This window comes from Mauremys mutica, chromosome 1, assembly GCF_020497125.1.
Source record: "Mauremys mutica isolate MM-2020 ecotype Southern chromosome 1, ASM2049712v1, whole genome shotgun sequence".
NCBI classification, from domain to species: Eukaryota; Metazoa; Chordata; order Testudines; family Geoemydidae; genus Mauremys; species Mauremys mutica.
The window spans coordinates 163,765,886-163,793,821 of NC_059072.1; the positions used below are offsets into that span (position 1 = coordinate 163,765,886).

Sequence of the window (27,936 nt, forward strand, 5' to 3'; positions counted from 1 at the left end):
CATGCTTAAGCCTCGTTGACTTCTATGAGACTTAAGCACATACTTAAAGTAAAACCGGTGCTTAAGTGGTTTCCTGAATGGGGATGGTTTCCCGAATCAGGCCCTAGGAGTCCACTTAATGACCTTAGCAACAGTATCTGCTGAACGCGCGGCATATATCATTTTCAAATGCTCTTAATTCAGTCATAGCAAAATCACTTTCCTCTTGAAACAGCTTGTGCTCTGCTCCTCAGTGAGGGCCATTCCAATGCTAGATCAGGACAATCAACTGTCAGTCATTTGGGCTCCAAAAAGTCTAAAAGATATGTTTATAATGGGAAAAGTATATTTTTCCCCATTCTCTTCTCACTCAAAAATACACCTCTACCTCTATATAGCGCTGTCCTCGGGAGCCAAAAAATCTTACCGCGTTATAGGTGAAACCACATTATATTGAACTTGCTTTGATCCACCGGAGTGCACAGCCCCGCTCCCCTGGAGCACTGCTTTACCGTGTTATATCCAAATTTGTATTATATCGGGTGGCGTTATATCGAGGCAGTGGTGTAATAGAACCATTTTTGTTCAAGATGAAAAAGATAGACAAATGCCAAGAATGGAAAATTGCAACCTAAAGATCAACACTTCACCAAGTTCTGCCCATGTGTAATAGAGCTTGAATTTCAAATGAAACTGTTTTTCAACCTTAACTATTGCACAATGGGTTGCTGAAGCTTATGTATTATCTATGTGTGATGTTTATATACAGCCTTTATAGATAGTAGTTTTACAGTAAGGGATTGGAGAAGGTTCACACTCCTGGGAAACCCCAGTTCCTATGCTCCTAAGCACTACTATTCTTGCAGAGTTCCACCTTAAGAGTAATTGCAAGTGTCTGTAGCCAATATTTTAGGTCAGAGAACTTTTGCTAAACAATGACACATTGCACTTGGATCTAGATATGAAACATCTGGAAGCCACATGTTAGAGGCAATATAAAAGGGCCAGCACAACAAACCAGTGGGGCATTTCTAAGCCAGAAACATATTCAACATGGACCTTGTTATTCTCTGTGTGTTCCTGCCACTGGTGACAGTGGCTTGGGGCCAGTATGGGGATTATAACTATCAACACTATGACTACGGGGGTAATGATGGGTGGGTCAATGTGTATCGTCAGGGCTTCAACTTCCAGTGCCCCCATGGCCAGGTGATAGTGGCAGTAAGGAGCACTTTCAGCAAGAAGGAAGGCTCTGACAGACTGTGGAACTATGCATGCATGCCTACGCCCCAGAGTCTTGGGGAACCAACAGAATGCTGGTGGGAAGAGATCAACAGAGCTGGAATGCAATGGTAGGATACTGTTAAACTATCTTTTGAAAGAGAAACTGCAATGCTCAAAGTTGGAGGGTGCATATTAGCACAGTAGTGATAGTACAAGTGCACATTCATTATCTGCTTAGCCATTACAAATGACTGTCTTAGTCATATTAGTAATGATGCATACTGATGTGATAATGATCCTATGTTACACTTCTATAGCACTTTCCCACTGGAGGAGTCCAATGCTCCTCTGCGGCAGCTCGGTATTGTTGCTGCTGATTTTACAGATGGGGAAAGTGAGGCACAGAGAGGGTCTGTGACTTGCCCAGGGCTAAACGAGGAAACAGTGACCGAGCTGGGAACAGAACCCAAAATTCCTGACTACCAATCTCCAACCCTAATCATTAGAAAAAGCTCCTTCCCAGCATAGCGTTGTTTTTTCTCTATATCTTTCTGTTGCTGAAGACTTTGGCTTGTGCCCAGTATGGGACTGTTTACTACTCACATCGGTATTACAGGGGCCCAAAATGCATGCTAATCTATGATGATGACAGTGAATATTAATTATATGGGAAAGCCTAATATGATCAGCTGTAATTCATATTTAACATGCATATATGCTACTCTGCTTCTGAAAAGGACTTGACAGAAATGATCAGATTTTAGGCGGGGGATGGCAAAGTTTCATGGGATGATATATGGCATTTCATTCTGGGGCATTACATGTTCCCCAAATTTCATTTTCTCATGATGTTTTCATGAAAAGGAAAACAGACACATGTTGAAAATGTTCATGGATTCAGTTCAAAAAATTCACACATTTTAGATTGGCTCCAAAAAATTCAGTAAAGAACACAAACTTTTTCAGATTTTGCATGAAACAGGAAATTTTTCAAAAATTCAAAATGAAATGTGAAAGCCTTGATTTTCAAGGGGTTTGAGTCGTGTTCTGAATGATTCATGCTCCTCAGTTCACCCTGTGATAAGTTCCTATGGCTGATGCAATTGCTAAGAAAAAAATTGACTCTTTATGCTCACTTTGGAATAAGACTGAAAAGAAAAAGGGAGGGGTAGGAAGGAGATAGAGATGTGAAGATAAGCAAGAGATTTAGATCATTCTGGTAATGTATTATGCAGTCCTTTTCATACTTTGATGCAATTTGCATTTATTGCATAATAATTTTGAAAGAGTTCTTTCTATTGTTTAAAAATAAAGAAAACTTTTTTTCTTCTCAAACAACCCTTGACAGTAATTGCTAAAGTCATTTCTCACAATCAGGATATTGTGTAATTCTATACAAAATGTTTTCTTATGCCATCGGAACCCTCTAGAAACATTCATCATCAGAACTATATGTACCTAGGAAGTCTATATCCTCTGCATGTCATCTATGCCTTATTTCTTTCTCATCTCTTAGATCTTTCTACCTTGTCTCTTGCACGTTCTTTCTCTTCTCTTTCTTTTCTCTCTCTCCTCTCTTTTTTTCTATCAAATACCTATCTTAGATATTTCTCTCTCTCTTTTTCTGTGTTTACCTATCTTATCTCTCCAGCATTTATTTATCTTGGATATTTTATTTAACTGTCTTTTCTGTCGGCCTTATCTATTTTGGATGTTACTCTCTTAACTAACCTGTCCTGTCTAACTCTTTTATCTGTCTGTTCTATTTATCTTATCTCTATATTGAGCATTTTCTCTTTTCCTATATGGATCTAATTCAGGTGGGATTTTCAAAAGCACCTAAGTGACCAGTGAAAGTCCTTGGGACTTGTGCTCCTATGTCACTTTCTTAGGGCTTTTGAAAATCCAATCCTTCTGTCTTCTCTTAATTTATCTATCTGCCTCTCTTTTCCAGCTCTCTATCAAGCTCATCACTGTGGTATTTGTGTGCCTGACAGTATTCTGAAAATACTTCCATTCAGGAACTGTGTAGGAACACAAATATGAATAATAATCTGTAGTTAATCTGTAGTACAGTGAGTCTCTTTCTGGCCATCTCTGTGTCCCTTTTGGACTCCTGATTGATCAGTTCTGCTTGTGAGGGACAAATTAGATGAACTTCAGTTGGCAAAGATCTCTGCTGGATTATCTAACCCATTTCTCATTGTGGTGAGATGGATTTTATTATCCTTACATCATCCCTGACTGATGGGTGTCTGGCCTCACTTGGCATATCACCAACAACAGAGATTCCACAGCCTCCATTGGCAGCCTGCTCCATTCACAAACATAAAGCTGCAAAATTCTTCCTAATATTTAATCTACATTTTCCCTGATGCAGTTGATGCCTGTTACTTCTTGTCCTGCCTTCAGTGACTAATGAGAATAAATGTATTGTTGTCTGCATGACATCCCTTTAGCATATTAGCAGGTGGTTGTTGTCACAGTTTCAGGGTAACTATACATGTATTCCCCTCTGTGGTCCTTTGAGGCCACCACTTCAGGTTTCTGGCTCCCAGTCATCACCTCTCTTGGGCAGAGACCCACGTCTCTTTCCCTTCGGAGCAGGGGTTTTAAGGCTGCAGAGCTCCCTGCCTTGTACTGAGATATCTCAAGCAAGCCAGTCTGCCTAAAGGCCAGCATCTGTGCACTGCTTTCTTGCCAAAGGCTATGAACAGTGTTTTTCAAACTGTTACACATTACCACACAGCTCTTTCTAAGCAAGCATATTTATTCTTAGAGTAAAAGCATCACAGAGAAAACAGATCAAAACAGTAAAAATTCCTATGCAAATGCTAAAAGCTTACCAGAGGTCACCCATCAGTCTTCCCAAAGTCTTTCCAATTCTTCTGCAAGGTTTGGGGCCCTTAGAGAGAAGGTCCTGCCCATTTGCTAGATTCGAAGGAAAGCCCCGAGTCAGTTTAAATGCAGCCTTTTTATGCCAAAAGCCCTCTCTTTGTCTGTTGGTCTCTGGAAAACCCAGTTTGAACCAGTATATGCAGGCCTACCCATGGTTGGTACTTCTCTGGAGGTGTTTACTAATCACCCCTCACTGTTTTTGGTTCTGGAGGAGCTGTGATAACCCGCCCCTCCCCACACCTTGCCCCCCAGAGTGGCACACAATCCCTGCCTCACGGTGATACATAAAGGTAATACAACATGGTCCCCACAGATATTAATGTGCAGTTGCAATATCTGTCACAGTTACCATGCCCTCTCTCTGTCTCTTTGCTTTCAGCCTGAACATGTTCTCCATTTGCTTAACTTTTCCTTAGAGGTCTAATTTTCCCAGCTCTTTAATCAACCTTTGATCAATTTTGCTGCTCTCCTTTGAATTCTCTCCAGTTGCTGGCTATCTTGTCTAAAACATGCATCAGAAACCCCATTCTGGTTGACACACCAAAAAGAGACCTTTGACCAATAACTCGGTATTGTCTAGTTGTGTTTTTTTAAGTAATTACCATCTCTGTACGTTGTGCAGATTTCAAAGCAGAAATGAACCCAAGAGACAGTCTTTTGAAAAAACACATGAGAGAGAAAATGGAGTGGGGATGTAAAGCTCAGAGAGGAAGAAATATTATGACTTTTCACCGTTATGACCCTGATTCAGCATGGGTTCACTTAAGTACAGGCTTAACTTTAAGTGCTTTGCTGATTAGGGGATGAGCATAAGCATGTGCTTAAAGTTAGGTATATATTACGCGCTCAGATGAATAGAGATGGGCTTAAACACGTTGCTGAATGGGGCCAGACATAAGCACGTGAGTAACTGGATGAAATTCTGCGGCCTGTGATATATAAGAGGTCAGACTGGATGATCTAATGGTCCCTTCTGACCTTTGAATCTATGAATGTGTTTAAAGTTAAGCACATGTTTAAGGACTTTGCTGAATGGGGGCCTATTTTTGAAGGGAGAGATTCTGACACCTTTAGTCACGCTGAGTAGCACCCTTTCTTCACAAGTGTCTCCACTGGCTTCTCGGAGACTGTGTGGGGAACAAGATACTACTCAATGTTAGGGCAGCAGAATCTGGCCCTTAATGACTGGTGGGTAAGCAGTGGCGGGGGATTGGAACAGTGAGAGGTCTGGGGGACAGTGTCAGTTTCTAATAATTTATAAGATAAGCCCTGGTAATGATGGCTTCGTTGTGGCAGCTCCACAGTGACCCGTTTTGAACAGGGATGTGTAAGCCAAGGAAGGGTAATGGATGTCTATCCCATTCCCTTTACAATGGAGGGGGCCTGGGAGTTCAGTTTCAAACTTTTCCACCCGAATGAAGGGAGAGTTTGGGTGATTTCTCTGCCTCTGGTGAAGTTCATTTCTTCTGTGGCCGCTGCTCAATTATCTATGCCAGAGACGATTTAAAAATATATATTTAGGAAGAACAACTGTGGATGGAATGAACCAAATTGCACCAAATGGAAGGGATTAAATAACCAAACAAACAACTCTTGTCCAAAAAAGGATGTCCCTTTATGACAGGGGTGGCCAACCTGAGCCAGAGAAGGAGCCAGAATTTATCAATGTACATTACCAAAGAGACACAGTAATACGTCAGCAGCCCCCCATCAGCTCCCCCGCCCCTTGCGCCTCCTGCCCATCGGCTGCCACCGCTGATCAGCACCTCCTCATCCCTCCCCGCACCTCCTGATCAGCTGTTTTGTGGTGTGCAGGGAGCTGGGAGGGAGGGGGCCGAGCGAGGGCATGGCAGGCTCAGGGGAGGGGGCCGGAAGGGGTGGAGTGGGGGCAGGGCCTATGGCAGAGCCAGAGGTTGAGCAGTGAGCCCCCCGTCCTCCCCCAGCACATTGGAAAATTGGCGCCTGTAGCTCCAGCCCTGGAGTCGGTCCTATACAAGAGTCGCATATTAACTTCTGAAGAGCCGCATGTGGCTTCAGAACCACAGGTTGGCCACCCCTGCTTTATGAGGTCTTCATCCCCCAGGCCCTCTTCATATTAGATAGACTAATGCTGTGCCCTACCCTCAACAAACTGTTTATTTTTCAGACACAATGTATAAACTTTTCTAACAAAGTGCGGCTTAATGTAAATTTATTGTCTCTTTTCCTTGGCTAGGATTCTGAGAAAGTGCTTTGCTGGAAGTGAGGAAAACAGATTCTGCAGTCTCTGAATCATTCTTTCCCTCTCTCTCTCTCTCTCTCTCACACACACACACACACACAACCCTGGGACACAGATTACATCATGGGCTAAGGAAGCAAATGTGTGTGGGAGTTACCTGTTCACATGTTGGAAACACAGCCCAGTACATTTGTGGAGGACTGTTCTTGTGCAGACTCTATGACCAACACTGGGAAAGCATTACACAAACCTAGGAATCAGGCTGACTGCTTTTTAGACTGCCCTTTCCACATGTTCCCATTTGTGCTAGCTGCCATAAACAAGCTGGTTTTCCTTGCAGTTGTAGGTTTATTTTAAAGGGACAGCAGGGTGCATTTTTACACAGATCCACTGTATTGAATCTAGTGCATAGATGGAAATGGAAGCAGGGCTGCTTAGGTTGGTGTATAGTCCTCACCAGTCAACCTCAAGAAGAAGTGAGACCCTGGGGAAGAGGAGCTAGCCTCCTGCAAGGACAGAGAGGTTGTGTGGGAGAGGAATGGGTCACTGCCAGTGACTCGTGTGAGGGAAACAGGGTTGCTAGTGGCATGAGCCAGATTGGACAGCAGGGTTGCCTATGGCCACAGGGAAGTGGGTGACAGGATTCCTAAGGCCCTGGAGTAAATGGATGGTGGAGTTTCCTGCAGCCCTGGCAGAAGCAGATGACAGGAAGTTGCATGACCTCAGTGGAGCTGGACATTGTGAGAGCCTCCCTTGGCCTGAGCTGAAGTGCTTTAACTGCTTTCAGCTTTGCCTCAAGCACTTACCCTTCCCTTCTTGTCCTTAATGGGCTGATAAAGAATGATGTTGGGCTGTATCGCTCAGGTAATGGCATTCTGTAAAACAAGGACGCCATCAGCAAAACCAGCGGGCACGCACTTCTGTCTTGCTGCTGCACTTGGAGGAAATTTTGCATGGAATATTAAAAATAATAGATCTTTGTGCAGCGCCACTGCAGGAAAGAGTTTTACAGGAAAACAAAATTACCTAGGACAGTCCTTTTTTTTCCTGGGAAAATATTGTGCTTGATGTTTCATTAGCAAAGCTCTGAAGAGAGAGCTTTGTGGTGGTATCATACCATAGGCTTTTCAGGCATTATTTGCCCTAGAAGGAAAACTGAGTTTTTTGTAACCCCAGGTTGTTGGTGGAGGACCTCCCTCATAACTTTTAGCCTAGTGGTTCAGTAAATTTAGCAAGCATTTCATTTTGCAAATCCAAATTCAAAACCTTGGGCAAGTCTTTTAATCTGCCTCCAAAGAATGTCTCCGTTTCCCCAAGTACAAAATAATATTGTAATGCTGTTACCAACTCTTGGGACTTTATCCCACAGTATTTGATGTTTTTATTAAAGCCCCAGCTCCTGGATTCAGGTGATTACATGAGAAACTCAACTTTCATTTTCATCAAATCAGTTTCTAGCTCACAGGATTGCAGAGAAAAGCTTGAAAATGTGACCCTAGTGAACCCTAAATGCTCAAATACCAGAGGGCAAAGAAAAAGAAGTGTTAATATAACATTTTAAAGCCAATCTTTGCCCAATTCATGATTTTTGAATATTTGGGGTTGGCAACACTGTATCATTTCCTTGCCCAGTGCTTTGAAGATGTAAATTGCTATATAAGTGCTGCTTTCTTCTTTAAAATAATACTTAATAATGTGTTTTATTTTTCCCTCCCTTTTCTCAGGTATCAGACCTGTTCAAATAATGGACTAGTGGCAGGGTTCCAGAGCCAGTATTTTCCATCTGTGCTTGATCGGGAGTGGCAATTTTACTGCTGCCGCTACAGCCGGAGATGCCCATACTCCTGTAGGTGAGTTCCACAAGATTTACTACAGCCCAAATCTACTCAGTTCTTGCTGCAAAGTGTTCAGAATTGTTATCCTCCCAATGTAGCATAACTGACCATTGGGCCTGAGAAGTTCAGTGCCCTATTGTCTTATGCATTGAGAAGAAGTTAGTCCTGTGTACTGAGGTGAAGCATGTATATTTCTGTTCTGGCCAAGCAGTATCACCTGGCGGTTGCCTGGCTTAGGGGATTTGGGAACAGAGTAGGGAACTTTTCACCTCTAGTCATCTCACACAAATCATTCTCCAATTTTTTTGTAGTACATAGGCTGTTTGGGGGCCTCTGTGGAAATGAATTAGTGATCATAGTCCAAGGCCTGGTGAAGAGATGTCTGCATCTCAGAAAAGATCATCACAGTTGGCACTTGTTGGTCTCCTTGTTGGCAGTCTCATCAGGGAGGCTAAGGACTAACTGGGCCATGGGTACTGAGCTCCTCTGCTGCCCTAGATGTGGTCCTTCTAAATCAAGGAGAAAGTTTATTAGCAGGATATTAGAAGGCAAGCTTGCATTGCTCCTGCCTGCTCTGAGGTGAAACAGGGGACTTCAGTCTCCATGGTTGTTAATCCAGCATTTTTTTCACTGGCACACTAAATAATTCTCTTACACATTTTTAAGGAAACAATGTGCTTATAGCTTTGTGATCAGAACTAGTTTTTGAAGTGCATTCTTCATTGAGATGCATGTGAGATGTTCACATGCCTGCAGGCCTTATTGTTTGGCTGGCTGGCTACCAACCAAATGCAACAGCAGTGCATTAATTTTCAGAATCCAATCTCCTTACAGCCAGGAGGGAAAGAAACTGCATTTTTTAAAGCCTAAGTAAAAGGAGCTATAGCAAAATCTGTAAATGCCCCTCTGTGATTTTCCCACTTTATGTGGTCTGCAGATGCTCCGCATTTGCAAATTGTACTGACAGACCGGCCAAGTCTCCAGCATGTGAGGGAGACTTTGTTTGGATCTCATTTTTAGGCAGATTTTAAAGTCTCCATCTCTTGTGAGGCAGGAATTTGCGTGTGTGTTTCAATGAAACAGTTAAAATCATTCGTATATATATATATATAGTCTTTACTATATATATATATATATATATATAGTCAAATCACTCTTGTTCAGTCTTGGTATTACCACTTGGCTATGCCCTGAAAATCTGAAGGCAGATTAGCACAAGATCTAAAATAATAGTCTTGGGTTCATCATGTCGTGTGGTTCTCTCCTACACTATACGCAAGCCTGAAGACTGCCCATCTGTTTCAAAAAGACATGGCATTCTCCATTTCTTGTCGTCAGCTGTTGTGTAGTGTTTGTTGCATTGTTAAAGAGCAGCGATATTCCAACACAGAAGTGGAAGCATTTTAAGGAGGGTGAAGTGCTTCCTCCATAAGCAGGGTTAAATCCTGCTTGCAGATCCATGCAACAAATCTTGGGCCCTCTGTTCTACTCTCTGTGCTCAGATTCCCCAGTGACTGGGTTAGAGATCCATTCATCTAAACAGAGCAGGACACAACAGTGGAGATCCACTGGGCAGATCTGACAAGATTTTGCCCACAGTTTGTTAAAGGTCTTTAGGATCCTCCAGGGGGTTAGGGACATTATAAAATCAGCTCTGCACTGTCTAACTTCTGCTTGACTCTGTGCTCTCATCTCTGGTCACTCACTCCAGGGTCCAGTTTGCTCTGTTCAAGCTACATGTCTAACCTCCTGCTTTCATGTCCTTCTTCCAGTCCTGTGCCATTTCCCATGTGGCTCCCTCAGCCTGGAACCCCTCCCTGGCCCAGTGTGTGATGCCCACTGACACTCTCCTCCTTAAAGTCCCTCCTTAAAATGTGTTTCTTCCAAGTGGCCTACAACCCCTAGTCCTCCCCTCAAAGTAGTGTTAGCCAGACAGATACAAGATATAGTAGTAGAAGAACCCTACTGAACCACTGCAAGGGCCTTGGACATTGATGTACTTCGATACCTCCTGTACTCTGCCTGTAGCACACAATAGTTTAGTCTCCCGAGAGCTGTAATACTTAGGTCTAATTCTGGTTGTTGGCTTGGTGTGGGGGTGGCTAGGTGGGGTTTAGTGGCCTGTGCTATACAGGAGGTCATGATCTGGTGGCCTGTTGCTACGCAGGTATACCCCGTCACCCCTTTGGGGGAAGTTATGGCCCTGCAGTCAAGTTAATTGGGGTGCCTTTCCATGCAGGACAGTGTGTCCTAGTGGCCAGAGTTGAGAGGGCTGTCCTCCTGTGCAGGGTGGTAGGGCCTAATGGCAAGAGTCAGTGGGCCCATGCTTTGGTGCAGGGCAGCACAGCCTAATGGCCAAAAAGCGAGGTGGGCCACCACCCATGGTTGGGTTGGCAGCTTGGGCAGGTGGACCCTGGCCATCCCTACTCCACCAGGGCCCTATCAGCAGCGAGAGTATCCGCCACTGGGTCAGCAGGGATCTGTCCAAAACACACTGACTGTGTTCCCGGTTCCACAACCGGATCAATGTCTGCTCCAGAGTCTGCAGGCCCTCTGGTTCTCTGGGGCACTTGGCTGGCGCAGCTCCTGACGACTCCTTCTCATGGGCTCCCATGGCTAGCCAGGTATTCTCCTAGGTCTTGGCATGCCTGGCCTCTACAGTCTGGGGCTCTGACAGTTCCTGGACAGGAACTCGCAACACATATTTTCTTCTCGGCGGTCAGAGCAGACTGAGCTGGGCTGCTCCCTTTTATAATGTGGTTCCAGTTAGAGCATGCCCGGCAGGGGAGAGGGGGCCTGGCTTTGTCAGCCCATAGCGTAGGCTTAACCTCTTCTTGCCCAGTGCAGGGCAGGTGTACCCCCTCACATGACCCATTCTGGTCTTGCACTCTGTGATTCCAACAGAAAATATGAAACTAACAAGACTGCTAAACTTCACTGCTCAGCACTTGTTTTTCCTTTACTTCTCATCCACCAGCTATTAGCTATACATGGTCTATTTAGATGCAGGGACCATGTCCTTTGAATTATCCATGAAGCATCACATCCACTGTTGGAGCTACTTAGGTAATAATAATGATAATGCAAGATTAATTATTTATTTCAATACCTGTCCAATTCTGATAACCTCTCTCCCTCTCTCTCCCCCCACACCTCTCTCCCTCTCTCTGTCAGAGGCTCCCAGACTGTGGCCTAGTCTGTGGAACAATTTCTGGTTGTCTGTGGAGAACTAGCTGTTCACATGGTGCTGGCTTCTCCTTCTTGCTTCCAGCTGCTCAATTACATTAAAAGGCCTGGACCAATACAGGCATATTTTCCTAATATTACTTTTCCATGTATGCAGTTACTGTAGTTGCCCCATGGACAATGTGTGAGCCACAAGAAAATGTGCTTCACACTACCAAAATGTTTGCGAATCCCTGATCTACTCTCATCTAAATCAAAACAAGCCCATCACTGTGGTATCTGAGTGTAGGGAGATTGCTAAGGAAAACTGATAGGAGCCAGAGATTCACAGAGTAGTTTGAGAATTAAGATTTTCGTATCACATTTGTCTGACTCGCTTTCCCACTCAAAATGTTTTCATGCCCGTTTCTGCATCTTCTCTTGCAAATCTATAAGCAATATATCTATCTCTTAGATTTTGGGTTTCACTTTAGATTGCACATGTATTTCACCTGAAGGCTCAATTATCTTACTCCAATGCTCCTCATGAAATGAGACGTTCCTTCCTAAGAGACAGAGTCTTCCCAATATACAGCGGGCCAGCATACAACTTGTTAGAATCTTTTCAACTTCTCAGCCTAAACATAAAGTTCATTTACCTTTCACTTCTTTGGATTATATATACTACTTATTAGAATACTTTTTAAAGGCACCATTATATAACTAAGACCAATGCTTAAGTGCTTTGCTGAACAGGGGTGGACTTAAGCACATGCTTAACATTGAATATATGTTCTCAGCACTAACTCCCAGGGAAATACTCTATACGCACCCCTTTGCAAGCTACAACAGTAGCCTGTTCCAGTCTCAGATTTTTGAACTTGATGTTTTTTGGGAGTTCTTGTTTTTTTCCTACCATGATAAGCCTTGTTCTTGAATTCCATAGATTTCTGCCATACCAAAGATTGTTAAATGAATTACAGGAGAGGGAAAAAACGCAATACTTTACCTGCCCGGGGAAATGCTACACAAGTAAAATACTTCTGGTGGTGGGAGACCAGGTGTCCGCCATCTCTCTGGAAGGAACCAAATCTAATTTAATTGGAAAGGCAACAAATTCCTTGCAGATGTGGACACGTCATTACTAAATAACCCCATTAGACCTCATATTTTTCTTTTCGTAGGGGAAGTGAAAAGCTTGACTTGATGCTCTCAAAAGCAAACACATGTCACCGGAGCAGCCGAAAGTCTGCACAGACTGTTTATGATTGTTTCCCTTCTCCAAACAACCAGCATTGTTGAGTGCCAGAAGGTCTGGCTTGCGCTGTGGCTGCTTTCTCTCTCAGTTAGATTGTCCAGGCAACTACACCATTTTCCAAGTGTTTACAGTTTATTGGACCTAAAGGAAGTGTCTGTTTCCTTTACCCAAGATGCCATCAAAACCATATTATAATCCATGGGAGCTTCAACTGGCACCTCTGAGATTATGAGCAGTGCAGTTACAGAGGCAAAAAAGTAACTGCAGAATTGGAAACCCACATTTACACTCTCAATACCTTCTGGTTGAATGTGGTCGTTTTAAGGCAAAAGTGAAGTTTTGTTGCTGAAATATACCCCAGGGAACACAACCCGACGAATTCAGTCTCCATGGCTATCAGTTAGCCACCTTGCAAGAGATCCTAATTCATTTAATGTTGAAAAACTACCTAACACTATTTCAGTCCTTCCCCTTTGCAGAATGGACAGCAGCTCCCAGATCACACAGAGATTTGCATCATGCCAGCATCTACAGGCCTTCAGCTGAGATTGTGGCACATTGTGTTAGACACTGTGCATGCACATGATAAGACATGGTTCCTGCACCAAAGAATTTATAGTCTAACTAAGAAGGAGAGGTGAAGTGATTTGTCTCCAGCCACCCAGCAGAACTGGGGATACAGCCTAGGACTCCTGATGCCCAGTCCAGTGTCCCAACCATGCTGCCCCTGTAAAAGGCTCACTGCCTTTGCAGCAGCTCCAGACGCCTTGTAGCTCTTGAATCCTTAGCAGCATTCCTCTCTTGGAGCTCTACTAAAACCATGGGCTAGGCTAGAGCCTCTCCCAAAGCATTACTAAAAGGAGCCCTCCCTTCGCTTTTCAACACAGCCTGCTTGCTAGGAGGGGATACCCATCGTTCCCAAAAGTGTGATTAAACAAACAATTAACTCCCATGTGCTGCAAACGTGCCACATGAAGCCATCACCACCGGTAATACAAAATTCCCCTTAGCGAAACCACATTCTTTACACAACAAACGGCACCTGAAGCAACATGGCCACCTGTGGGCCACTGCGTATCCTGAGGGACCACAGGTATAAGGTCAAAGTTCATGTGCCCTCATAGAATAGAAGGCCCCAACTTTTGGTCATGGCTCCATTGGAGGAAGTGCAGCATGATGATGAGGAAAGACCAGGTTAAAGAGCAGCTTCTCATCTCACTGGCCATATGGTTGTGTAATAAATCTGAAATTTACAAGCAAGATAAGGCATCGTTAGCAATGCAGCCACTACTGGGGACGGGGGACTGTTCTACTGTGTCTCAGAAAGTCTCATCTATGTACCTCTCTGTCTCCCTTAGCTGCTCTAGCTCAGCCACCCAGCTCTTCAAAGCCTGTACATGGTCTCTGAGGGCCCTGCGCTCCTTGCACCAAATGCACACATACGCCACCTGCCCATAGGGCAGGTAATCATACATGCTGCATTGGGTGCAATAAACAGGATAGCCCCCACTCTGTAGCTGCACTTCTGCCTGCATTTTCTTTTTACTCCTGAAGTTAGTTCCTTTGCTGAAGTTTTGTTTTTATCAGGGGGTGTTTTTTGGCTTAAGTTTAAAGAAGTTTAAGGAATGGTAAGTGTATCTAGCCCCCCTTCACACTCCCCTTCTGTAAACTCCCTCACAAAACTCCCGTTAGCCGTTTCTGTTTGCTAGCTCCTCTGGTCCCTTAGGAGCGGGCTTTTCAAAGGATTTTAAAGGACCCTTGTTTATATTCCCTGCTTATATTAACTGACTCTGCCATGAAATCTCTGTGTGAGTTTAGGTGAGTCATTTAAATTCTCTTGCCCTAATTTTCAAAAGATGCTGAGCACCTGCAGCTCCCATTGACTTTGCTGGGTTTGTGGGTGCTCAGTACTTCTGAAAATCAGGCCTCCACTGCCACAGTTTCCTCATCTGTAAAATAGACATAATGCTACTGACCCACCTTGGTAAATTGCTCTGAGATCGTGGATGAGACATGCTACTAATTACTGTTTATTATTACAGACCTCTCCCTGGGTTGAATAAAATAACGTTACCTATATTATTAACCTCTTATGCATTTATTCTTCCCCAGGAAGAACAGATCCTCCTTCCAAACTAAAATAAAAATCCTGTTAAAGATGCAGAGCCTTTAAACACATTTTTTATGCAACACATATCCTGGCCCACCCTAAGACTTGTAGAATTTAAGTCACGATACACCAAAAACAAACAAACAAAACTCTAGGAAAAATCTATGTGCCAACATGAAGGACAAAGAGAAAATTCATTACAAAATATATATTCATGTACTCCTGCCATGCTCCGCACACACACAAACTGACACCTGCTTTTCTTTTGTGCATTTCTACATTCGAACCCAGTCCTGGAGATGGATTCCACCCCCCATCAGCTCAACAAGCACAACCAGGACAGTGGAACTTTCAAGTTTCACCCCCAGGGGTGTGCTCTGCTCTGCTAATGTGCCTCAACACTGACTGAAAAGGAGATGGTAGTTCACATTTATATCCTTGGCCTTGCTTCTGAGACTGCTGCCAAGAAGCAGTGATGCAGACACCTGTTCCTGGACTGAGACCACTGAGTTATTCCACATAGGCCACTGTACAGCATTTAGATGGTAATAACTTAGATTCACTACCAGCCTGGTCTGGACTTGAAGTAGCAACCTCCAGCAATGGTGAAAGGCTCCATATCTATTACCAATGGTGAAAGGCTCCATATCTATTATCTATTACATAAGCCAGTCAGCTCAGTTTAAGAGATTTTTAGCCATTTATGTACATGACATCTCTGTTTCTGGGAGAAAGACCTGGGTACTGAAAAGGACCAGTAGTAATATGCAGAGCATGATCTCTCCATATTTTGGCTCCCAAACTCCAAAAAGGGGTGAAAGTCAAAGGGAGGATAATAGCACACCGCCCAGCAATAGGATTAATTATTAGCATCTTTCTCTAAAGGATCACATGCAATCAGGCTGACCTTGAGACATATAGGCTTACGGGAAGAGTTACATAAACGAGCACAGCTAACGTCAAAGAGAATAGAATTAGACAGACAGCCCACAAAGACCTAAGTGAACTTGAACCATGCTGTCCTAGCCCTATTTATAACATTCCTCTCCAGAACAAAAGGGGATCAGGAGTATTTGTATTCATAATAAAGCAAAACTCAAAGGCTCCAGCCTACATCTCATTAGTTTTGGTAGACTCATGGGATCGATGGTAGGGGCTTGATTCTCATTTACTCCATTCCCATATTTGGGGCAGGAAGTGTGGAAGGGGGAAGGGCAAAGGTAGCTTTAGATGACCTTTGCACTCCCCACATTCTGATGTGGTGCAAGGGCCTCCCTAGCCCATAGTGTAAGTTAGAGCAGCCTCAGGGATGTTCTGTCTTTCACTCAGCTTCCCATGGCCAGTTATGGACTCTGGGTGTAGAGAATAGTTATTGTGTGGTGTGGTGTGGCCTTGCCCCTGATGTGCCCATTCCACCTCCTATGCCGGAGCCTGGGAACTCTTATTCCAGCTCTACACCAGGGAGACTTCCTGCATGGGGATACCCTCAGGGAGCTGTTTACGTCTACTCAGGGGCTCCTTTATACGGCTAGAGTGGCTTCCTGTAAGAGTCCTTACTGTAAGTGAAAATCAGGCCCTAGATAAGATAGTAACATAAATAGTCAAGCTGATTTGCCCATGCGGCAAAGTCTCTGAGGTTGCTTAAAATAATACATATTTAGGGCTTCTGATTTTTGGTTTTAACCAATAAATACTGATAAAACACCCCTGACACAAAAAGAGAAAAAATAAAAAATGGGTATTTAGCCAGTAAACACCAAACTCCCCATCCTGAAATGATGGTATCTAAGAACTTAGCTACACAGAGCAGGAATGCAGACTGTGAGGGTGTGATTTTGAAAGCAAATCTTCTGGGAACAGCAGTAAGAATACTAACAAATAGTTTGGACTTTTATAGCAACTTCCATCCCATGATCTCAAAGCATTTCCAAATGTTGCTCAATTTAGTCTCATAACCTTCCACTGAGAGGTAGGTAAATATTATTGTCCCCATTTTATTGATGAGGAAACTGAGGCACAAAGATGTTGCGCATTAATTCCTCTGAGTAAACCTCACTGGTGTGCAGTAAAGGTTCCCTCGTGTGCTTTAACATAGTTCTGTTGGAACCTTTCAGAGAGATTACTTATTACAGCATGTACTATTGTAACGAGTAACATATGGATAGGCTAGGAGGTTGGAATGGACGTGTCAGGGCCAAGGCCAGAGCACGCTACACGTGACTATTCTCTACTGCCAGGGTCCATAATGGGCCAGGAGACGCTCAGTGCAAGGCAGAGCACTGGTGCAAGATACATTAGAATTGGAAAAGGTACAGATGAGGTCAACAAAAATGATTAGGGGTATGGAGGAGGTGGCATAGGATGGATAACTCAATAATTGCCCTGTTCTGTTCATTCTCTCTTGGAAGACAGGATACTGGGCTAGATGCACCATTGGTCTGACCCAGTATGGCCGTTCTTATGATTTTATGTGATATACGTTGCTTATTACAGTACATTCAAAGAGAAAGCCCTAAAAATCCCCAATGTTTGGACATCTACTTAAAACTCAAAAATTGCTAAAAATTCCCTGCCAATGATATTAATAAACCCTGAAAAACAGAAGCTCTAGATATATATATATATTTAAGAGCGTGAAGGCAAATGTGTCCAAAGCAGATATAATATAGTGCCAGCTATCAATCACAATAATACTCCAACTGAGTTTGCCTCAGTTTAGAGGACCGCAAGTCATATCACAAACATAGTCTAAGACAAGCTGCCATCTCATTTGGGGACAACTGAGAAGAGATTTTGCCACGTATGCCACACTTGTATTTGGGATGGATCAGTGTTCACGTCGCACTCCCTGTCAGTACCTGGCCCAAGCTGGGGAAGCTAATGATCCAATCAGCGGACCAAATTCGGCGATGAATCCTAGTCACCTGAGTAGGATTGCTAATTTCTAATCGTACAAAACCAAACACCCATACCCCGCCCCCACCCCGCCCATTTTCTGAGGCCCCGCCTCTGCTCACTCCATCCTGCCTCCCGACATTGCTCACTCTCCCCTACCCACACTCACTTTCACCGGGTTGGGGTTGTGGATTGGGAGGGGGGTGAGGGCTCTGGCTGGGGGTGCAGGCTCTGGGGTGGGGCTGAGGATGAGGGGTTTGGGGTTCAGGAGGGGGCTCCGGGCTGGGGCAGGGAGTTGGGGTGTGGGGTCCTGGTGGCGCTTACTGCAGCTCCCAGGAAACAGCCACCAGGTCCCTGAGGCTGCTAGGTGCATCAGTGAAGCTCTGTGCGCTGTGGCTACCCTTGCACCTGCAGTGTGCCACCACCCTGCAGCTCCCATTGGTCACAGTTCCCAGCCAATGGGAGCTGCTCAGCCGGCACTCAGGGCTCAGACAGCGCATGGAGCCTTCCTGGCTGCCCATGCACATAAGGGCCGCAGGGACGTGGTGGCCGCTTCCGGGAGCCACACAGAGCTAGGGCAGGCAAAGAGTCTGCCTTAACCCCGGACCCCTACTGTGTCACCGACTGGAGTTTTAACGGCCTGGTCAGCAGTGCTAACCAGTGCAGCTAAGGTCACTTTTTGACCGGGCGTTCATCGAAAACCAGGTGCCTGGCAACCCAACACTTGAGGCACATTGTGCATACAGTAAGAAGACGACTCTGGGCCTGATCCAGATCTCTTCAGGGACTTCAGCGGGAGTTGGATTGAGGCCTATCGCCCAAATCCTCTCATCCACAGAGGACATCTCTGTCTCCTTCCTTCTATCAGAAAACCCAGCTCAGTGTCATCCATTCCCCTGGCTGTGTTATTTCTCCCTTCAGACAGGTGTTCTGTTCAGTTGTCTGCAGCAGTTGCCTGTATCAGTGATGAAATGTTGTTGTATGTGGATCATCACTTAACAACACAGCACCGCAGAGACTGGGTTGATCGCCAGCTCACTGACACGGATGCTGTTACACAGATCTCATCACACACTTCTCAGATAAGACCAGACAGTGTTGCACTCATGCTGCAATCACTAATTTGTTTGATGCTGGGGTACGGTTAGGGGATAGGTGGCAGAAGAATGCCTGTGGGGTAAAAAGGAATCAGCTCCTGATGCCTTTAAGGTCTTAAACAGCAGCATCAGAATTCTAACCTGATTCTCATTTTCATTTGCCCGGGAATAATATTTTGCCAACTGTGATGTTGCACTGGGTGGTCTTTTCCTTTCATTTTCAAGAGCAGAAAATGACCTGTAATTAAGTCACATCTGCTATGTACAGAGAAAATAAACAGCTCAATAGTATGGTAAACAAAGTAATGTAAAATGCATTTAATCATACAGCCATTGGTGGTAATTTCAGAGAATTTTCACAGAAACAGTTCTGGTATAAAGCAGCCTAAGATAATATGTAAATATGATCTTTTTGAAAAATCAGATACATTTGCCTGAAAATATTCTTTCAGTTTCTGATAGTTCCCATAGTTACAGGTTAGGGCCCTGATTCACCAAAACACTTAAGCATGTGGTTAATTTTTAACATGTAAGTAATCCCAATAATACTACCCCTAGTCAGCAGAACATTCAAAGATGTGCTTAAATCCCATTGACTTTAACAGGCTTCAAGCGCATAGTTGAGTGCTTTGCTGAATAGGGAGGGGGCTATTTGTGTGTGTAAGAATGTCCTTAAGGTCTTTGCTGAATTGGGGCCAGGGGCGGCTCCAGGCACCAGCACGCCAAGCGCGTGCTTGGGGTGGCATGCTGCGGGGGGTGCTCTGCCGGTCGCCGGGAGGGTGGCAGGCAGGCAGTCTTCGGTGGCGTGCCTGTGGAGGGTCCGCTGGTCCCGCAACTTCGGTGGAGCCGCAGGACCAGTGGACCCTCCGCAGGCATGCCTGTGGGAGCTCCACTGGAGCCGCGGGCCTGGCGACCGGCAGAGCGCCCCCCGCGGCATGCCGCCGTGCTTGGGGCGGCGAAATGTCTAGAGCCGCCCCTGATTGGGGCCTACATCAGGGAACTGGGAGTTAGAACTCCTGGGGTGAAGTCCTGCTCCTATTAAAGTCAGGGGTAGTTTTGCAATTGACTTTGATGGGGACAGAATTTCCTCCTGAAACCTGATTCATCGCTATGTTATTCCAGATTCACGTTGATATAACTCAATTTACACCTGCATAAACCCAGTGATGAATCCAGCCTCTTGTCTCCATTGCCAACCTCCACCAGAGTCTTGATGGATGACCTTGGGCAAGCTGCCTACCCTCTCTGTGCCTCTATTTATTCATCTGTAAAATGGGAATAATACTACTTGCCTCCTCCCCAGGAGGGTTGCTTGTAACTATTATTTAATTAATGTTTGCAGAAGCACTTTGAGGTCCTTGGATAAATTACACTGTACACATTTAATCCAGATCATTCTTTCTTAAAGCCTGAATACAAACCAGGAGGAAAGAGAAGAAAGAGGAACACAATAGCTGTTATATTCATACGTATAAGTCATAAATAGAGACATGGTTGTATTTATTTGACTTGGAAATATTTAGGACACTTTGCAGTAGTAAACCAAACAAACTGATACTAGGAGAGTGAAAATACTTGCAACAGAAACAGAAGAAATAGACAGGCATTACATTCTTGTTCAGATAGCAGCTACTCTGGGAGCAAGGCAATGTTTAATAATCAGACCTGCTCTACACAAGCTAAATTCTTTGTAATTACCCAAAGGATTCCAAGAACAAATTGCATGCAAGAGAAACAAAACCATGTTATGTGTAGGACTCTGCATTATTATGTTGTCAATGGATAAGAACTTTCAAAGAGTAAAGACTTTCAAAGAAACAGAGGTGAAGATTCTGGCACTTGATCTGCATTCAGTCAATTCTATTTCATTCCTCGTTTCTTCCAAAAGGTAAATTGTGTTTTCTTTTCCCTTGACAAAGTATGACAACAGAACAGCCAGGACACTATGGAGAAGATATGGACATGATGATGTACACTTATGATCATTACATCCGGGGAGCAACTACTACTTTCTCTGCTGTGGACAGGTTTGCTTTTTGCTTTGTGGTGTTATTGGAAGTGGGAGAAAAAATGGGTATTTCCCCCCCATCTGGAATATAGGATTGCCCTACTGGATCAGACGATGGTCCATCAAATGCACTATCCCTCATCTGGGTAAGTCCATCATGCACCTGGGTAAATGTTATGGGCTGTACATGGGGGAGGGGAGGAATTACCCCCCTATCCTGAGATGAGATTTGATTAGTAGGCATAGCTACAAGCGTTATTAGCCGTGGGCCTCAGCCAAAAAGTTCACATGTGGATCTGCGCTCCCCCCAGATTTACTGGTGTTTGGATCTAGAGTTTTGGCTCTGGCCTACCTCTGGATACTGTTGTTTATAAAATTATCCAGATCGTTAAAATTCCAGCTTGACTATCCCATACTCCTGGAAGGACAGAGGTGCTCATTTCAGCCCACCCTTCATGAAGGCAACTGGGGAGACAGCAGGCGTGTAGAGCGCCTCAGGCCACACAGGACTGCCAAATGCTGCAAACTGTGTGCGGCGAGGTGGAGACGCATCTACTGCTCCTTCTGCTCACTTGCATGCTCAGTCTGCATGCGCCACACTGTATCAGCCGCAGGTGATCCACATCACATGTATGCTGCTTCCTGACAAATTAGAAGCCCCTTTCAGGGTGAAGTCCTGAAGGATACAATGCCCTCAATCCCCTTACGCTGGCATCAATTACCATAGCCACAGAGCCCCTGAAGACGGCATTTTGCCATCTTTAGCTTGATTAAGGTAGACAGTTGCTAGGTGCTATCACTGGGGTACAAGGAGAAGAGGACTGGGACTCCCCTTCCACTCCCACCCCCGAAACCCCGTCATAACAGTAGATTCATTCCCTCTGAAACCTCACAGCAGTCCTAATTTAACACCACCCCCCAGCTTTTATATATGGCGATTGTATGATTATTTTCTCTGACCCAGTGAGTAGAGCCTAGTGCTGGTGGCTGGCTGCTGGTTGGAACTCCTTTCAGCGGTGTGCCAGCAGGGACAGATCATTGGTCTGACCCTGTACAGTAATTTCCATATTCTTATAGACATGACTTCAGATTATTCCCCATGCCAGAAACCAATTCTTATAATTTACAGTCATGTAAAAGGGACTGTGATAAATGAAGTGGGGGGAGGGTAGCTCCCTTTAATGGACACCCATCAGCCTTGACAGGGACTAAAATGGCTGTGTTTGTGGACATTCCGGGAACTGACATTAACAATTTGAGGGGATTTCAGTTACAGGTTTTTCCATATGCAAAGAGCAACACTATATATTCAGTCTAAAATTGTTTCCCTTTGTCTAAAAAATAAAAGTAACAGAAAGGAACAAAAGTAAAGTCTTCATGAGAGAAGACAGACAGTATGTGCATCTCCACTGTTCAGGGTGATGCATAAATATATGAGTTATGCTCACAGGGAGAGTTCTTAGTAATTTCATAGAATATCAGGTTTAGAAGGGACCTCAGGAGGTCATCTAGTCCAACCCCCTGCTCAGAAGGGGCCCAGTCCCCAGCTAAATCCCTAAATGGCCCCCTCAAGGATTGAACTCACAGCTCTGGCTTTAGGAATCTAATGCTCAAACCACTGAGCTATCCCCCCCAACTTAATGGTGCAGAATATAGAAAGCAAAGGCACAACATCTTAATGTGACTGACTAGCCCCACCCCTTCAATAACTTAAAAATGGATTGGGCCAAACACTGGTGACTATTCTGTACCCTAGGTCAAGCTGGTGCATTAGCGTAAGAACCTATTCACAAACAGCTCGATGAATCAGAAGCTGAGTTTCAGGCAGAAGGACACACAGAAAAGGGAAACCCTATTAATCTACTGCGGAGTTGGATGGGGGTCTGCAAAAGCGGCCTGTAGAACCCGTGGTGTTTCATAAGGCCCAATATGGAGTGGTTTAAAATAGAGAATTTTACCTATACTGGGCCTGATTCTTCCACCCCTTTGACACAACATAAATGCAGAATAACTTCACTGAAATCAACAGTGACACTGATATAAAACAAGGCGTAAGTGAGCAGCTTCAGGCCCTGTAGTTTGAAGCATGCTGGAAAGTCAGGCGCAGAGAATTAAGAGTAATGAAATATAAGACCGATTCCTTTCCAGAGAATGAGTTAATTACTTTGTATTAATTATGCCAGGCCATTATTTATCATTAGCATTCGTTACCGCCTTAGGAGCAGGGCTCTGTGTACAATGAGATTATACAGGCATGCAAATGGATATCATTGGTCTGTTTTTGAAATTGCTGCATTATTGTGCTTCCAAATCTTCACCTTAAAATAAATTCTCTCTCTAGCCATCATGGTTGCAGAGATAACCTTCAAAATGTGAACCTAACGTAGAACAATGCAGTGCCCTGGTAACTATTTCACTGCTGGATATTTTAGCAGCGACACCAAGCCAATTTGCTAACCCACCATTATGGGATACCGTTGTAGATAATGAGTTGGGGTGTACGGAGGCAGCCAGCTGTTGCCAAGAGTGGCTGGAGAGAGGAGAATTAGGAATTCAAACGCTTTTCCCGCCCACCCACATTTACAGTAGGAGGAAAAGAAGAGCTGCCTTGGCCACAGTGACCTTCCCAGCTCCCTGGCAGCAAACCAGGGACTCCCCCTGGCCAAGGTTGTCAGCGCAATGCCACGGGAGTTGTGGATTTGCAGAAATGATAATAAATTCCCAGGCTTTAATGGTCCCAGAAATGATAGTTTCTGACAAAATTACATGGGGCTGATGATTGCTTACTGGCAACCTTGTAGCACAAATTATTCCTACCAGAGGCAGGAGTAACCGATGCAAGAGACAGGCAGTTGGATCAGAGGTGCCTCGTCTCCTTTGGGGGAGAGAAGAGACAAGACAAGACTTCAAGGTCATGGCTACACTAGGTTTTTCCCTTTAGCATTTCCCACTGCCGCTATCCCCATTGATAGTAGCCGTGGGAGCACTAGTGTAGTGTAGACAAGGCGCTGGCTGCTGGTTGGAACACCTTTGAGCAGGGTTCGATGACATGGTGCTTCAAATGCCAGCTACATTCAGGAGCCCCCTGTCCCACCAGCACTATCACTGGTGGAGCTGAACCTATGATAGCAGCAGTGGGGGATTTTAGAGAAAAAAAGGGCTAATGTAACACAGCCTGGGAATCTTTAGGGAGGCAGCTGGACACAGACAGACCTTGCTGTTTTTTCCAGCTCTCCAGTTGCCAGAATGACTAATCCAGGCTGTTCGGCCAAGTGCCACTAGTCCAGGTCTCCCTAAATCCGGGTTTGGAATCTGCAGCCACGGAGTGGGCCTTAATTATACTGTAGGGTGTTCATGTTAAAATGCATGGAGCATGCCCTCCTCTGCAATCCTTTGCCACTACAGCCTGTGTGGGAACCCAGCAGGTTTTGGCAGTGCAAGTGGTGGGACACAGAAGTCACTCCCAGCCACAGCTTTTCTGGAGCGTGCCTTATACAAAATTCAATAATTTGGTATACAGAGATTTTTGTCATCTGTTCTTCTGTGTCTTTGCTTGAGTGAACTAAATAGTGAGAAATCTCTTAACTGCTATGAGAATCATCATTAAAGACACCATTAAAGACAGCTACCTGTGTGGTAAGTGCAATAGAAATGCCGAGGAAGACACTGACTACCCAGATAGATTAGCTAAACTATCAGGTGTTTTAGGCTCCCCATTAGGTTTTGTATTTTTAATTTAAATGGAAACAGGTTATCTGAGGATTTAAATATTTCCCTGCAGTGTTGGAAACCCAAATACAACAGAATTAGATACACGAGAACCACAGCGTGAAAGTGACCAGTAAAGCTTTGCTTCCTAATTAAGCGCATGTCTACACTACAAAAACAGATATGTTCTTAACTCAGGTTAAGACACAGAAACTCAGCTTTAACTCAGGTTACAGGAGCCTGGGATTGAATTTGAGTGGCTGACTTGAGTTAGAAGCCAAGTTGCTATGTCCTCGCTGCTGCTTTAACCTGAGTTAGCTAACCTGAGCTAAGAACACACCTTTTTTTTGCAAGGTAGACATACCCTAACAGAAATGCAAGAGATTAAACAAACAGCATTAAGGATACAAAGTAAGCCCAGAATCATAGATGCCGATTCCGTGGGCGCTCCGGGGCTGAAGCACCCATGTAAAAAAAAAATAGTGAATGCGCAGCACCCACCAGCCATCCGCAGATCAACTGTTCGATGGTGGGGAGGAGGCTCTGGGGGCAGGAGGCAGAGCACCCACCCAGAAAATTGAAAGTCGGTGCCTGAATAGTCCCAAATAAAGTTGATGGGGCTTAAAATTAAGTTTGGTTGATGGATTGAGGTCTAAATTAATGTTTCAAAACTCTTTCTGTTTTAATATCACAGACAGTATTATTAATACACGAAGTAAAGAACATTTCTTTTAAACGTGCTTGATTTTTATCTTGACAATGTCTCTTAATGGCAAAGTCACTGTATCTGAGCTTTTGAGCTTAGAGCCTCCATTACAACAGGTGCTACTTTAATAGACCATAATTTTGATCTGTAAAACCTTGTTGAAGCATGATGTATCTGTATCTCTGGGTATCCAAGCGACCAAAGGAGTAACACATCTGTGATCAGCACGCATGTACCACAGATGATGATTTCTTAAACTGAATCTAAAAATAAGTTTGAAGTTATATTAGCCCTTGGCAACATGCATGTCAGCAAACAACAATCAAAACTAGCTAGCCAGGCAAAAGTGTCAGAAAAAGATTAAACCCTGCTGGTTAATGTGAGAGATACACTGTTCTAAATAACACTCCATTCAAATGTGGAAAACTACCATAATAATATGTACAGTAAATTAAAACTGAACTGAAAGGACTTTTACTTATAGAGTCCAGGGGGCAAAATTTTTCTCTCATGTACTCCAGTGTAAGTCAAGAGTAACTCAGCTGAAGTCAATCGAGTCACATCCCAGCAAATGTGAGATCAGTGTCTGTCTTCCCTTCTCTACAGCACCTCCTGTCTTTCCTGAATGCACAGAGGCATGCACCGTATGGGGCTGCCAGCAGAAGACAGACACTGTGCATGATCTGGGAAGGAAATCTCCCCTTCGCCTGGACTAGCTCTCACAATGTTACCAACCCAGCGTTCAGACTCAAGCTCAGACAATTAGCTGTATCAGAGCTTCTGGAAACCTCCAAACTTTGGAGAGCCACTCATTACTAATTTAAATCACAGTTGCCATCTGCCAATATTTTACTCTACATCTGAATTCTTTAGTTACCCAGTGCCATATGACAGCTGAAGCCAACCAACCCATTTCATGTACCGCAGATTACAGAGTGACTCATCGCCTGACCAGTGACTTTTGATCATAACCAGCCTGGCTTTTCTCCTCTAGTCCCTGGTTTGAAGCTTACTGGAGATAGATCATGATCAAAAGTTGATATCTTCTAATGGGTAATTCAGTGGCCTTATGCTCTTAAGTTTGTCAGGGGGCAGGGCAGGGCATTATTAATCTTCTGAAATATTCAGCTGCCTTCCGTAATGTAACAACACGCAGGTAACACTTGGAGGAAGACTGATTGGGCTAGTGGCAGACAGTCAGAGTTCACTAGCTGGAGGCACCTTTAGTGCAAAGTTGTTCTCATTTGTATAATTTTGTCCTCTGCGGTTGCCCTCGCATCATTAATGTCTATCTCTTGTCTCTCTTCCCCCGCAGGGATCGTCAGTGGAAGTTCATCATCTGCAGGATGACAGACTTTGACTGTCAGTTTCAAAACCTTTAGACCTACTGCCTATACCAGGCGTGGGGAAGCTGGGGCGGGGCGGAAAGGGGCAGTTAAACTCACAAAGACAGCATCAAGCAGCACCAGCTGGCGGCTGAAGTTACAGTTCTTCTCCTTTGCCTGTGGAGCTGTTAACCACAGTACCGGCCTACGGCACCTTTTAGCCTAGTCACATGATTGCAGCTTCAACCTCGGAGGACGCCCTTGAACGTTATGTGTGGCTGCATCTCACAGCTAAAACGCTTATGATATACAAACATTTTATTAGCAGTTATTTCTTTTTGTATTTATCCACTTCACACATTATTTTGCATCGCGCCTTTATGTCAAATGCCTCCCATCCCTGAACCACTGCACACAAGGTTAAAATACAGTAGAAGCTCTCCCGTGTGCACTTCATTACTCTTTCATGCCTTCTAATTGGCACACCATCCCCACTGGTCTCTCCCCACTTCCCAGTGTTTAATAACTGAGACTGTTCTGTAGAGAGATTTCACATATCCAGGATCTTGGCATTGTCCATATTGGGGATTTTCCACAATTCCAGCCGTTGGTGTAACTGCACTAGTGCAAATCCTTTGCGTTGACACGCAAAGCCACTATTTGCATTAGAAGAAGTTATTCCTGTTTGACATCATTCACCAGTGCAAATAGCAGCTTCATCTGTTTATATTAGGAGCCTGAATCTCCTTTAGACTTAGGGTATACCTACACTTAGAGCTGGGACTATGATTCCCAGCTTGAGAAGACATACTGGTGCTAGCTCTGATCTAGATAGCGAGCTAAAAATAGAGCTTAGCAACAGCAGTGCAGGCCATCAGAGGGTCAGAATCCTGGATGTTCCTAGTCCACATCAGAGTCCATGCGGCTACGTCTTCTAGATTGGCCATGCTCGCTAGATTAAAGGTGGTGTGAGTGTGCCCATACCAGCTCCAGTCACAACCTCCAAGTTCAGTGTAGACATAGCCTCAGAGTGATGTTTGGAAATGTTCACTTTCAAGTGTACGTTTTCCCTTCCCCATGTAGTCAGCAGTCCAGGAGCCTATCAGATTTCAAGAGCGTCGCCCAAAAGAATACTTGTACAGTTGCAGTCCAGCCAGACGACCTTCTGATGACTGCTGCCAGAAAGGTCAAATATGGGCTTTTTCACACATGTTTAGGGTTTGAGCCTTTGCCAAATGAAATCAAAGAGAAAGTTCTCACCATCTTCAGTGGCAGATGATCAGGCCCATAATGAAGACATGCACCAAACTCAAGATTCTAAGATCAAGAGAAACACAGACATGAACGGAGTCTATCATTCAGTTACCCCATCACAAGCATCTCTCTTATACTAGGTATCTACTAGCATACTATGAAATGTTATCATTAAAACACTTGTCAAATAAATGAATTAAGTACATTTTGCAATGTGGTAGCCTGGGTCTTTTTTAACCTGCTTGTTCACTTA

At 44.4% G+C, this 27,936-nt stretch overlaps 1 protein-coding gene across 1 annotated transcript; it reads left to right on the forward strand.

The window, feature by feature from the left end:
* Positions 1-987: 987 nt before the first annotated feature.
* On the forward strand, positions 988-27,888 carry DPT (dermatopontin). The gene is made up of 4 exons (XM_045001843.1): positions 988-1,331; positions 8,047-8,172; positions 20,602-20,709; positions 26,420-27,888. The coding sequence occupies exons 1-4, from the start codon at positions 1,033-1,035 to the stop codon at positions 26,484-26,486; spliced, it is 600 nt and encodes a 199-aa protein (XP_044857778.1). The 5' UTR covers positions 988-1,032; the 3' UTR covers positions 26,487-27,888.
* The last annotated feature ends 48 nt before the right edge of the window (positions 27,889-27,936 follow it).

Coding starts and splice junctions, on each gene's coding strand:
- DPT (XM_045001843.1), top strand. CDS start 1,033: ATGGACCTTGTTATTCTCTGTGTGTTCCTGCCACTGGTGACAGTGGCT. Junction 8,173..20,601: donor AGATGCCCATACTCCTGTAG/GTGAGTTCCACA, acceptor CCCTTGACAAAG/TATGACAACAGAACAGCCAG. Junction 20,710..26,419: donor ACTTTCTCTGCTGTGGACAG/GTTTGCTTTTTG, acceptor CTTCCCCCGCAG/GGATCGTCAGTGGAAGTTCA.